The 13093-nt window shown below is 37.0% G+C and overlaps 1 protein-coding gene across 18 annotated transcripts in view; it reads left to right on the plus strand.

Moving 5' to 3' along the window:
* Positions 1 to 13093, plus strand: part of BBX (BBX high mobility group box domain containing) — a 298089-nt gene that overhangs the window by 202421 nt on the left and 82575 nt on the right. For all 18 annotated transcript variants that reach the window (XM_005201322.5, XM_024990118.2, XM_005201330.5 and 15 more), the window contains one exon: positions 3200 to 3442. In XM_005201322.5, the coding sequence (XP_005201379.1) occupies positions 3200 to 3442 (243 nt within the window). The remainder of the gene's footprint in view (positions 1 to 3199; positions 3443 to 13093) is intronic.

Below are 13093 nucleotides of genomic sequence, written 5' to 3' on the forward strand. Positions count from 1 at the left end.
GTTGGTCTTACTTCTTTTTGTTGGTACATTAGTTCATTATCCTAACTCAGCCTTCTCTGCCAAGAGCCTCTTCACATTCTGTCTACCCAGTACTAATCTTTCTGCTCCCCACTGGATATAACTTCCCTTCATTTGAGAAAAAGTGTTCTCAGTTGTGTATGAAGGAATCTGGCTGCCAAAGTTGGAAACATTCTTCCTTTTTCAACCTTTACATTCAGTTAAGACACCAGTCGCTCTTGTTTCTACCTCATTAGTGAGTGTTGTCTCTGTTCCCAATTCTCCGTTCGCATGAATACTGCCTTGATTTAGCCCTGTCCTGGTTCTTGCGTGGACTGCTGGCATAAACTTTTAATTCATTCCTCTAGTCTTGTTTGCTGCTAGTTTGGCTACTGTAATTCGTGCTCTACACTAATGACGGGAGTTATCCTGCAGTACAGATCTGACAGTGTCTTTCCCCTGCTAAAACCACTCATGGCTCTCCATTGCTCCTAGCAGCGGTCTCCAGATTCTGGTCTGGTGCTAGTGTTGTCTTGTTGCAGAGTGTTACTTGCTTGGCCTCTGGTGAAAGAAAAAAAAGGTCCAGATAATTTTTTATTTCAATTTAATTTATATACCATGCACTTGTTTGTTTACTCACTTTTCAGTTAGTTAATTTAATGAAATAATTATATTAGAAGTTAAAAAAAATGTTTTTAGTGTTCATACTTGACAGAACAAAAAGTTTCAGTCTGTGTTGGTCCCCTTCAAGGGGTTTTTTTGAGTCATACAATCTGAAACCACTCATTTACAGGATTAAATGCCCTTATTTTTCTTTCGCATTTTTCAAAAAAATGACAAAGCACATTGTTCATGAAGCGGCCCATACCTTCTTCTACAACAACTCTAGTTCTCCATTCTAATCTTTTGTATACTGATTCTGTTGAACTGTATATAAGTGAATAAACCATTGAGCCTTAATCTTTGTTAGTTCCCCACGACCTCCCACTGACTACCTTATATACTCTGATTTGTCTTTCAAAGTTTAGCCCAGACGACGCTTTTCTAGGGAGACTTTTCTGTTGTTCTACCAATCCACTAGTGTTTCATTATCACACTGATTTCTTATAGTCATCATCCTGCTTTTTAATTTATTCGCTTATATGTCTTTCTCCTCTACCAAAACAGTGAGCTCCTGGGGCCAGGATCTTGTCTTATTTATCTCTTTTTCCAACTCTTGTCTTGAGTTCTATAATTTAGTCACTGGATCAAAGTTATTTTTTCTGAAGGGAAAATAAAATTACTTCCTCAACTTACGTAATACATATTTTTACGCCTCATTTCTCTGTAACTTCTTAGTCAGTTTCAGAATGATAGATAAATATTCCTTGAAAACGCAAGTCATTGTTAATGATTATACCCATAACAAGGAAGATAAATCTGTAGCCTTCATTCCCAGTAATAATCCCTAATGTACTTCCAGATCAGGTAGCTCTGACTTTGAGATTGTTCTGTACTATTTGTGTCTGAAGACAATTGATGATTAATTAAATACATATACAATGCTTAATTTAAATTTAAAAGACTTTTAAAAAACATTTAGTTGGATTAAATTAGTGATTTGTCTTAGAGTGTCTGTAACAGTTGCCCAATAAACATGATATAAAAGAAGCTGATTGCCTTATTATAGTAATGGCCTCAGAGCGTGATCCTTAGACCAGCAGCGTAACTGCACAACTTGTTAGAAATACAAATCCTCAAAGCCTACTCCAGACATACAGAATACAAAATTCTGGCAATGGGACTTAACAATCTGTGTTTTAACAAGACCTCCAGGGATTCCTATGCCCACTTACATTTGAGAACTACTGCCCTATTGTATCGGAGATGGCAATGGCACCCCACTCCAGTACTCTTGCCTGGAAAATCCCATGGACAGAGGAACCTGGTGGGCTGCAATCCTTGGGGTTGCTAAGAGTCAGACACGACTGAACGACTTCACTTTCACTTTTCACTTTCATGCATCGGAGAAGGAAATGGCAACCCACTCCAGTGTTCTTGCCTGGAGAATCCCAGGGACAGGGAAGCCTGGTGGGCTGTCATCTGTGCGGTCGCACAGAGTCGGACACGACTAAAGTGACTTAGCAGCAGCAGTATAATGCAGTCTGACAGCATCTTTGATCCTTCTTGATTTTAGCTATAAAGCAGCATTAAAGGAATGGTTTTAGTAAGCATTCTGGACTTCTGTTCTTGGTTGCAGTGTTTCCAAGAGATACCATGGAATCATATTTTAGCCTCAGAAGATACTTAACAGTGCTATTCTAAGATTCTGTGGTCAGAGATGTGCTTTAAGAAATTAAACCTGCAGCCATGTATAGGAGTATTATAAGGGAGTAAAAGCAGGAAGATGAAGCCATAGGCCAGAGTGCTACTAGGACAGCAGCAGTGAGGATTACACAGATGGACAGGATCAGAGCCTTGCAGAAGTCCTTGAAGATCTTGAATGAGATGCTTAGGGAAATGAAGGATTCAAAAGCAGTTTTGAAAGTGTAAGCCCTATCACCATAGAATTTCAGTAGACAAGAATGTGTGATTATCTGTAGACTTGAAAATTTACTTTTGTAGTTCTTCCTTCAAATAACGTCAAATGTCTGTTTTGATTTTTATGGTTGGAGGCTTCAAGAAACATTAAATAGTCTGTATTAGATTTTTATTCATTTTCACATTATTAGTTGTACAAAAGCACTTTCTAAAAAGGAGAAAGACAGAACCAATATTCATGTATCTTTATGAGGATATTTTAACTTTGAGACCCATATACTATGGAATGGGTTTAATCCTTTATCCAGCAGTTAGTTAGGTACTAATATTGTACAAGACATTAAACTAAGCACTGTGTATGAGGGAAATAAGAGAGGTTTTGTCCTCAAAGAGTTCACTGTTAGTGAGAGAAAAAAATGCAAGCAATTATAACAACAATGTAATATATGCTGTAATAGAGACATGCACAGGTTGCTACAGAAACTCAGCAAAAGAAAACATTTTAAGTTGGTTACCAGCCACAAATAGTGGTTGATAATTTTTAAAAACCCTTCCTCCCCCCATTTGTAAATTGTTTAAACACAGCTAAGGAAAAATGCAATTTAAAAACCAACACTAATTGTTAAAAACAGAGTTATCCAGGATGTGTTAAACATCTTGGCTCTTGTTTTGTTGCTAATAGGTTCAACTTCTTGGGGCCGATGGCCTAGAGCAAGATGTTGGTGAAACTGAAGATGATGAATCACCAGAACAGCGAGCCCGGAGACCAATGAATGCATTTCTTTTATTTTGCAAACGTCATCGCTCTCTTGTCCGTCAGGAACACCCCAGGCTTGATAACCGAGGTGCTACCAAGATACTAGCTGATTGGTGGGCTGTTCTCGATCCAAAGGAAAAGCAGAAATACACAGACATGGCCAAGGAGGTGAGTTACAGTGAGGAGGCTTTGTGGTAACTGTGAACAACCAATCCTGCAACCCCCAGTTAGTAGAGTCCATGCAAAAGGTCTAGCAGCAGCACGAAGGTGAATCCCGAATCAAGTGTTAAACGAAGACATTGAAGCTTTGTTCCTATTCCTGAGTTCCAAGTCCACCTTGCAAATAGTGGTGAGGTGCCAAAAGAAACCTATTGCCAAGAAGTTTTTTCTCACTTGTTTGTATTGCACTGATGACATGAGGGATGGATTTTTATGAATGGTGATTTATTTATTATGAATGACTTTTGTTTTTAGTTTTTCTAGGAGCCCAGCTTCTGCTGTCAGAGAATGCCCATGGTGAAGATGACACTCTTGATCTAGTTCTAAAGCTAAACAGCTTTGTAACCATATCTGAGTTAATTTCTGGGTCTCAGTTTTTTGTGGGGTTTTTTTTTTCCTTTTTTAAAAACGATGTTATGAGAAAGAGAAAGTTGGAACAAAATTTGCATCCCTTCCAGCACTAATTTTTAAAAAAATTTTGTAATATACACAGTTATCAAAAGATATGCTTTGACTTCTTTCTGTAGGTAGTAAGTACGGCATGAGTATTCAAAGCCAGTAGAGGAACGAATGGCAGTGGAACAGGATGTACTGTGATGTGTGCGTGCGTGTAAACACTGTGAGCAGCAGTTGGTGAGAAGTATTTCCATACAGGAATACTTTCCAGAGGACTGGAGTGTATGTTCCAAAATGTGACTTAATTTATTCAAAAATTGTATACTGATCTGTTTCTAAAGTAACCTTAAATTAGTGTGAGTTCATTGTACATTTAAAATGTATTGTATAATGGATTTAGCAAGTAAGGGGAAAGCAAAGCAATATCATTGTGGTTAACTTGAAAGGAATAATTCTAACTATATTTCTTTAGAGTTACAGCTTGCAAATAATATTGATTCATGAAAAACCCCAGCCACCCAAACATTTGGTTAAGTTCTATGAGAAGATGGACCAGCAGGTGACAAATACAGAGTTTCAAGTGAGATATTTTATTAGACATCTCAGTATGTAGAAAAATAATTCTTTCAATTGCTGTGGTTTTATTGAGTTGCTTAACAGGCTAACATGGAACATAAAAATTTCTTAGTCTTCAGGGAAATTTGAATCCAGAATAAATGATTAGCATAGTTATTGTGTAATTAATGGTCACATAAGGCTTCAGGAATTAACTGTATTGTTAAAGACAGAATTTTAGCTATGTAGAGCATCTTATCTTGCAAATTTAAAATCAATTCCAGTAATCTACATGATTTTAAATGCTACCGGAGATTTTCATTCTCATAACAGTAATTAATAGTAAAAGATTCCCATTAAGTAGCTTTAGATCCTTTCATAGTCATGCTTCTAAGATAAAACAATTAATCTGAAACCTCATAGAGAGTTGCATAAGCCTCCTATAATTAAACTCTTGAGTTTATTTTTGGATTACTGTTTTTGGGTAACATACAGCCTGTCCCATAATTGTTTACTTTCTCAAATACTGCTAATTGATAAACCCAACAGGTGGCCACTTTTAAGAGGAAGGAAGTCTTATTTTCATATAGGAATTCCTTTACTAGTTACTTAATTAGCTTCACAATATTTGCCATTGTGGTAAGTAATGAAATCTAAATCTCATAAGGTGTGCCGCCCCCCCCCCCCCCAACCCCCAAGCTACTCCAATGGCGACAGTAACTGGCTCTTCCACCCAACAACTTGTCTTGTTTATAGTTGCTCTTATGAAATGTCTCACTTCCAGTGCCATGCGTGGAAGGTTCAGCTACTTTCAAAATCCTTATATAATTGGTTTCTAGTCGTAAGTGATACTTGTTTCTACCTACTTACCAAATGGTTTTGAAATTACAAAAGAGTGCAGGTAATTGTGCTGGTGTTTTTTTGTGTGCATATTACAGCCTTAGTTGAAATGTCACTTTTTCCCTTACTCATTACTTGCTGTCTGATTATTTTCTGTTAGTGCATCTGGTGAGGCGAAGTACCTGTTTGGAAATTTTTCAGTTTTTTAAATTGTTTCCCAGGGCTGATTTATATTGTTGAAAAAAAAAAGTTTAATGAGGGTTTCCTGTTTTCCGAGGGTTTTAAACTGTCCTAAGGATATAACCTGGATTCCTTTCTTAAATTCAGCAGCATGCCTTATGGTGCAGTGTTGTGGGCATTCATAGCCTCTAGCTTCTGCAGCTGCCTGTTAGTAGTCTCACACCATATTATTGTTCTTTTAACATCTTTATGTATACATTGTACCAATGTAAAAATATATGTCTGCATTTTTGACTAGGACATTTCTGGAAACTTCTACTTGTCACTTAAACTAATAATCATAATTAATTAATGGACAGTCAATATAGAGGATCACACATGTTATTCAGATAGAGAGAGTCAGTGCCAAAGAGAGGGGAGAATCTGGTAAGTTAAGACAATTTTGAATGACCTTTTTCATACCCCCTTTGGTTTTTGTAGCCTAGGCATGGGACAGAATACATGCATTTATTGACTAGTTAGTTCATTCCAGAGTGGATGTCTTGCATATGCATAAATATTTAAAGTCAGTTATGATTGTTCCGTGGGGCTTCCCTGGTGGCTCAGAGGTAAAGAATCCACCTGCCAATGCAAGAGATCCTTTGGTTGGGATCCCTGGGTTCGATCCCTGGGTTGGGAAGATCACCCGGAGAAGGAAATGGCAACCCACTCCACTATTCTTGCCTGGGAAATCCCATGGACAGAGGAGCCTGACAGGCTACAGTCTGTGGGGTTGCAAAGAGTTAGACACAACTAAACGACAGCCTTGAGTATTCCTGTTCTTCAGAGCAGGGACTGAAGGCTCTTTGGAGTTAGTATCTTGACCAGTCATACAGTTGTGGACCCTGGAATAGTCTTTCCTATGTGCTTCTAGCATCCTTGTAGTATATGTTGCTCACTTTAGATGACTGAGAGACAAGAGATTTGAGTAAGAAGTGGAAAATGGTAACTATAAAATATGGTCTCATGGGAATAGTCTGCTTGTGCTGGGGTTAGGGTATTTCAGAAAAGGCTTAATGAAGTTGTTAGTAGAATTTGGTATGTCCCTTGGCACAGGATTCAGAAGAAAGGCAAGGATACGAGCAGACAGGGAAAAATAAGAACAACTTCAGGAATGAGAAAGTTTTACTTGAAGCCTGAGCTGTTTGTAGGTGAGTAACAGGAAATGATGATATAAAGGTGAACATCTTGAGAAATTGGCCTGAAAAGTTGGAAGCTCAGTTGTACGTTAATAAAAGAGCAATGGAATCAAATGCAGTAAAATACAGTTTAAAAGTAAACTGTAATAGCCTCTTGTAAATGTTGGGGTCTGTTGTGGTCTGGAGTCTAGGAAAGATTATCACTGTAAATCTCCATGGGGTTTCGTGACCAGTTCTTCCTCGATATTTCTTCAAGAGAAAATTAATGTATTCATGCCCTTTCTTTGATTTTATCAGAAATGGATTCTTCTCCATAGAAAATTTGATGTCATTTTCTTAGGTATTATCACTCTGTACAACTTCTGTTAACAGTCATGTGTCACGCTCGACAGAATTTGTCTTTGTACTAGCTTGATGTGGCATCTTGCATACTACTGAGCGAGAGCAGCACCTCATTGATCCCCACATTCTTGAGAAACAAGTGTTACATTTGTTATTTCCGTACAAGAATTATTTTATAATCTGTAATTTGGTGAGAGTTTTGTGAACAATTAAGTTATGGTCACATTTTCATCTGTTTATTAAATGATTCTTAACCCTTCTGTTCTTTGGAACTTCTGCTTTGGTTTTCCAAGAACCTTTCTTTTGAGTGAAGCCATAGCTGTCAATTGACATTTCTTTCCTCTATCAGACACTTTCTGCTACCTCTAATGAAATAACTTACTCTGTGTGGGTTTTTCTGAGTATGACTTAACTGGAGCCCCAGCACTTTAAGGAGAGGTGGGTAGTAAAACCAAAGATTTGGGCTTCATGGTTCTCAAATTTCTTGTTTCCGAGGCCTTTCCCATTCCTGTGTTCTGGATGTTGGGACTTTCTTATTATAAAAAAAAATACTTGTGTTTATTTTTTTGAAATAATACCAATTTTTGAATATTGCTTTATTCTCTCTAGGGTTCTGACTCATTTAATCCTAAAAATAATCCTATGAAGTAGATACCATTTTCTGAAAGCTAAAGATGAGGACACTGCAGCCCAGAGGAGTTACGTGACTTATCCAAGGCAGCAAATTACTAGCAGTAGAGTTTGGGTAGCCTTCTCCCTTTTCAGACCTTCTGAGTTTACACATTTGTAATTGTCAGTGAAGATACCTGTCCTCACAGGGTTGAGGTTAAGATGCAAGTAAGGCACTGTGCGCACAGGCATGAAGTTTAAAATGCCATGAAATATTAGTTGTTCCTGATAAGCTTATGTTTGTGTTTCATACTTCTTTACCTAATAATTTTTTTACTGTTTTTATTAGAACCTGTTAACACACTGAAGTGCTACTAAAATACACAATTAATCTTTGAAACATAAGAATCAACAAAACTAAAAGTATCATTTGCCCATCTTGGCAGACACTGTCCAATGTGATTAATGATTCCTAACAAAATAGATATTCCACTAAGTGAGCTAACTACTTGATTTCAGAAATATCAGTCCATTTACTAATTGTTAGGTTTTTTTCTAATTTGCTGATTGTTTTTCTGTGATTCTCTTGTTTTTTCTATGATCCAGTGGATGTTGGCAGTTTGATCTCTGGTTCCTCTGCCTTTTCTAAATCCAGCTAGCTTGTACATGAATTATCTGTTAATGCATTTCCAGAAATGCAGATAATGTTTACTTACCCAGACCCCTACCATCCTTTTATAAAGTGCCAAAATTACATCTTAAAAGAAATTCTGAAATTTTTATTTTTAATTAGTGCTAACTGATTAAATAGACTTTCTCCTTCTTAACCCAAATTAGGGAGGAATGTTGTCCTTTAAAAAAGGTTATATGTGGAAATGAACTACTGTCTCCACAGTAATCCTTACAGGGAATTTAGGCAACCATATCTATAGCCAACTCAGTTTTTCCTTTATGACTTTTCTGCAAGAGAACCAAATAACTCCCTGGTCACTTATTCAAGTCACTTTTTGAAATGTGTGGTTTTTACTGGAGTGGCTTTATCACGAAAGTTTCATAGGTTAGTGTATAATTTAAAATAGATCTTTTCTATCAGATACATAAACTTAATTCATCATCCTGTCATATAAAAGTCTGATTCATTTTCTTCCTGTTAAAATGTCTAGTAAGAATAATTCAGACCTATAAGTTTTAACATTTTTATGAGGAAAGGTTCCTAGAACTAAGAAAGTACTAATTAGTACCACTTCTCAAATATCTTACTCTCATCTTCCACCCTGTATAATGTGATTTCTGCCTGCCAATATGAGGAGGTACAGTTGTCTCCAAATTCATTAGCCATTTCAAAATTTATTATGCTAAAGATTCACTTAGCCCCTGCAAAGTTATAGAATTTAAATTGTATTATGCCTTTTTTTGAAAACAAGATAATTACTGAATAATCTCATAGTTGTGGTAGATTTTTTTTTATCATGGTGATATTTCACATTTTTGCACCTGTATCAGCTCTCTTTATTTATATAGATATTCCCAGGGTCCCTTATTACTTTACCTCAACAGGGTTATTATTCTCTCTCACTCTGCTGAGACGAGCTAGACTGCAATAATAGCTAGAAATACTGCCGGACTTTTTGAGCCAACCCTCCCGCCCCACCTCCAATTAAGAACAAACACTTGGAGAACAATTAATAAGGACATCTCTCCTTAAGGTGCTTTTTAAGATCAAATTTCCCATTCTTATAAGTGATCTGTGCAAGTAATTTTGAGAACCAGTTTTTTAAAGATTAACGTAATACTGTCTTTTGGTTTATAATAATGCCATTGTCATATATAAAGTAGACCAAATACTGTGTCAAGGGTATGTATTTAATACCATTACCGAAAAGCAGTGGTGTATTATCATTGCTAATGAAGTCTGGTGGTGATTGAGATTGGAGAGAGGAGGGCCAACATTTACTAATAAGCACCTTCTGTAAGTCAGGAACTGTGGCTATAAAGTAGATTCACTTAGGTTATCTAATCAGTTAGAAATTTGCAAAACAAAAAAGAATTTAGTAAGGGAATTTTTACTTTAATGGGAGATTTTTGAAAATAAGTATTTTAGCAAGAGGTTAGTTACCTCGAGGATAGGACCAATAGCCTGTGATTGATGTTTGTGAAGGATAACTGAGCTTCGCCCTCTACCCCCAGCAGGAAAGCCCTCCCCTGGGGATCCAGATGAGTGGGCCTGTCTCTTTGGTCCCTTCAATCTGTGCTGATGGATTTTTGCCCACATGGTTGGCCAGCGTGCTAATAGTTTCACTCAGCTATTTGCTTCAGACTATATATAGCCGCTTCTGATTTCTCCCTTACTCAGCTTTCTCTGTGATCCCTTTCCTAATAACCTCATCACAACAAATGATTAAGCCTTTCTGTTGTCTCTTATAGCTGAATCAGAGCCAGTGACTGATGGTGTGTGTGCTCGGTTCCAAGGACAGACATCCTCATGCCCTGAGGCTCCTCCTGCCTTCTCCCTCACTGGATGTTCATACACTGCCTGTGTTGACCTGTCTGTCTTTTCATGAACTTATGACATCTCCATCTAAGCTTTAAACTCCTTAAGGACAAGGGCTGTTTGTTATTCTTTTCTCTTATATCCTTCATTCTTAACCCTTTGCTCTGCTGTTTTACATTGAGTTTAAGAATATGAAAGATTAATATTGTGGTTAATTTACATAGTATTGATCCTCATAGTGAACTCTCAGTTTCTGTTTTCCATGAAACCCCACATACTCCAGGCCTGTCTTCTGCCATTTGTCCTACACACAGGTAGCTTCAGTAGTTGTTGTTCAGTTGCTAAGTCGTGTCTGACTCTTTGCAACCCCATACACTACAGCACACCAGGCTTCCTTGTCCTTCACTATCTCCAGGAGTTTGCTCAAACTCACGTCCATTGAGTCTGTGATGCCATCCAACCATCTCACCCTCAGTCTTTCCCAGCATTAGGAAATTTTCCAGTGAGTTGGCTCTGCACATCAGGTGGCCAAAGTACTGGAACTTCAGCTTCACTATCAGTCCTTTCAATGAATATTCAGGGTTGATTTCCTTTAGAATTGACTGGTTTGATCTCCTTGCAGTCCAAGGTACTCTCAAGAGTCTTCTCTAACACCACAATTCAAACGCATCAATTCATTGGCACTCAGCCTTCTTTATGGACCACTTCTCACAGACCCACTAAAAAACAGTTACCATGCTGGAGCCAGGGAAAGGTGTGTGGACTGTGTATTAAAAGAAGTAATATGTTTGAGTGGCTAATTGTGGATTGTAGTCAATTTAAAACCAGACTAATTCATGCTCTTCTCATGCCCCGTGTTTAACCAGTGTCGGTCATCTAGTCAGTGACTGAGTGGGTAGAATAAGTACAAGAGAAAGAGATGTTTATGGTCAGTGATTGTCATTGCTTTACGTTGTCTTCAGCACAGCTGCATATCATAAGTTAGTTTAAACTAGCCCTTATTAATACCATCAGTGCTTTTAAGAATAGTCAATACTGGTAATAAATCATTCATAAGAATGACAGTATTATTGTTTTCATCACACATGCAGATTTTCATCAAAGCAAATTGCTAAGTGATTCTTAGAAAAGGATGTAATATTTACTGAGAAAGAACTATATTATCTAGCAGATTGACAACATAGGAAGGCAAGAAGGTGACACCTAGAAACAGAGGAAATCTGAAATCTAGTGACATCCATCCATCTAGGATCTTTCACAGTTGGGACTTTTTCTTAAAAAAACAAAAAAAACACCACCAAAAGTATCAAAAACTTTCTTTTAAATGTCTTGTGACAGATATGTTACTCTGATAGTCCTTTGTTACTTTATAGAGTGGTGACTTTTATTCAGATGACTGTTCATCCTACTGTTGCAGCTCGTGTTCCTTTTGCTGGGACAAAATGATGATGCATGGTGCCTGCTACTTTGATTTTCATCTCACCCTTTCATTTGTCACTTTCCACCTCCAGACAGCAAGTAAAGCTGTTTGTCTGCCTCAGCTTAACAAACCTGTAAATCCCCCTCATGCATGTGAATGTGACATTGATACCCTCAAATTTATTCTGCTATGTGATGATAAATTCTAGTCTGGATCTGGCCTTTGTATCCTGTTTTAATTATTTTTGTAAGAGTAGAACTTATCTTACTGTATCTTCCTTCTGCATGTACCTATATATCAATATGCAGATGTACAGCTTTTAGTTTAACAGCAAAAAGATTATTCAGAAAATTTGAATTAAGGGTAATTCTGGGGGGTAATACTAAACAATTGACTACTAAGTTTGCATTATATTGTCTACAGTACAATTTTCATTTATATGATTTAAAGTGAAGTGGTGTTTATTAGTTTGATCAGATATACTGTTTTTACACTAAGGGTAAAGGAACTTCTTTTTCAAATGGGTTAGTTTAAAAAGCTGTTTCAATCTTATACTAAATTAATTTTACACACAGTGTTCATTTTGAAAAGCAAGCTTTATAGGATTGAACAAATCATATTAATTAAATAAGGTATCTAGCAGTAATAAAATCATTGAAGAATACATAAAAATATATTTTATCAAATGACATAATTTTGGTAATAGAACATGAATAGCATACATATATTTTATTTAATTTTATTGTCGGGAAAGGAAATGGCAGAGTTGGGAAAGAGGGAGAAAACCATAGAAAAATAAAGGAGAAAAGAAAATATTGATAACAAAGGCTGAAAACCTCCATGTTGTGATGGATTAATTGCAACCTCACACATCACAGCTCTCTGTATGTTCACTTTAGTGATCACATGTGTTCATTGCAAACCACTAGGATATGATCAGGTGAAGTTACACTGTGTAGTTTTGAGGAGGAATTGAGGCTGAGAAAGGTTGTACAACTTGCTTAATGTCCACCACTGACTAACAGCAGAGGTGGGTTTTGAACCCAGATAATTAGACTCTGTATCCAGTACTGTTTCTTCTACATGCCCCTGCAAATAACTGAAAAGTTCATCAGTTTGCCCTGCGCCATTCTCTTGCCATTCTTGATCTTGGTTCATTTATCCTACAATTGATTACATTGCTCTGTAAGATTTGCCTGTATTTGCCTGTGCAGTAAAGCATGTTTTAATTTTTAACTTACCAAATTAAGCAGTGAGCAGAATCTAGTTACTGACTCTGGTGTTCGCTCACATTTGTAATGTGCATCTGATACCTACTTAGAAATATATACACATGACAAATAACATGGCAGATAACTCCCTTTCTCCACCAAGACCAGGCGGAGATCTGAATTTGGATACTGGAAAGGAAAAGAATAATGAGAGTTGAAAGATACAAAATTTGTTGCCTCTGAACCCTCATCCCACAAATGAACTTTCTAGTAGATAAATTCATGTCCTAGCTCTAAAGCCCCATACTGAGGCTGTCATTCTTCTACAACGGAAGACACAGAAGTGTTGTTTTTTTTAATTCAGTATCTTAATAGAGG

This window comes from Bos taurus, chromosome 1, assembly GCF_002263795.3.
Source record: "Bos taurus isolate L1 Dominette 01449 registration number 42190680 breed Hereford chromosome 1, ARS-UCD2.0, whole genome shotgun sequence".
In the NCBI taxonomy this organism is placed as follows: domain Eukaryota; kingdom Metazoa; phylum Chordata; class Mammalia; order Artiodactyla; family Bovidae; genus Bos; species Bos taurus.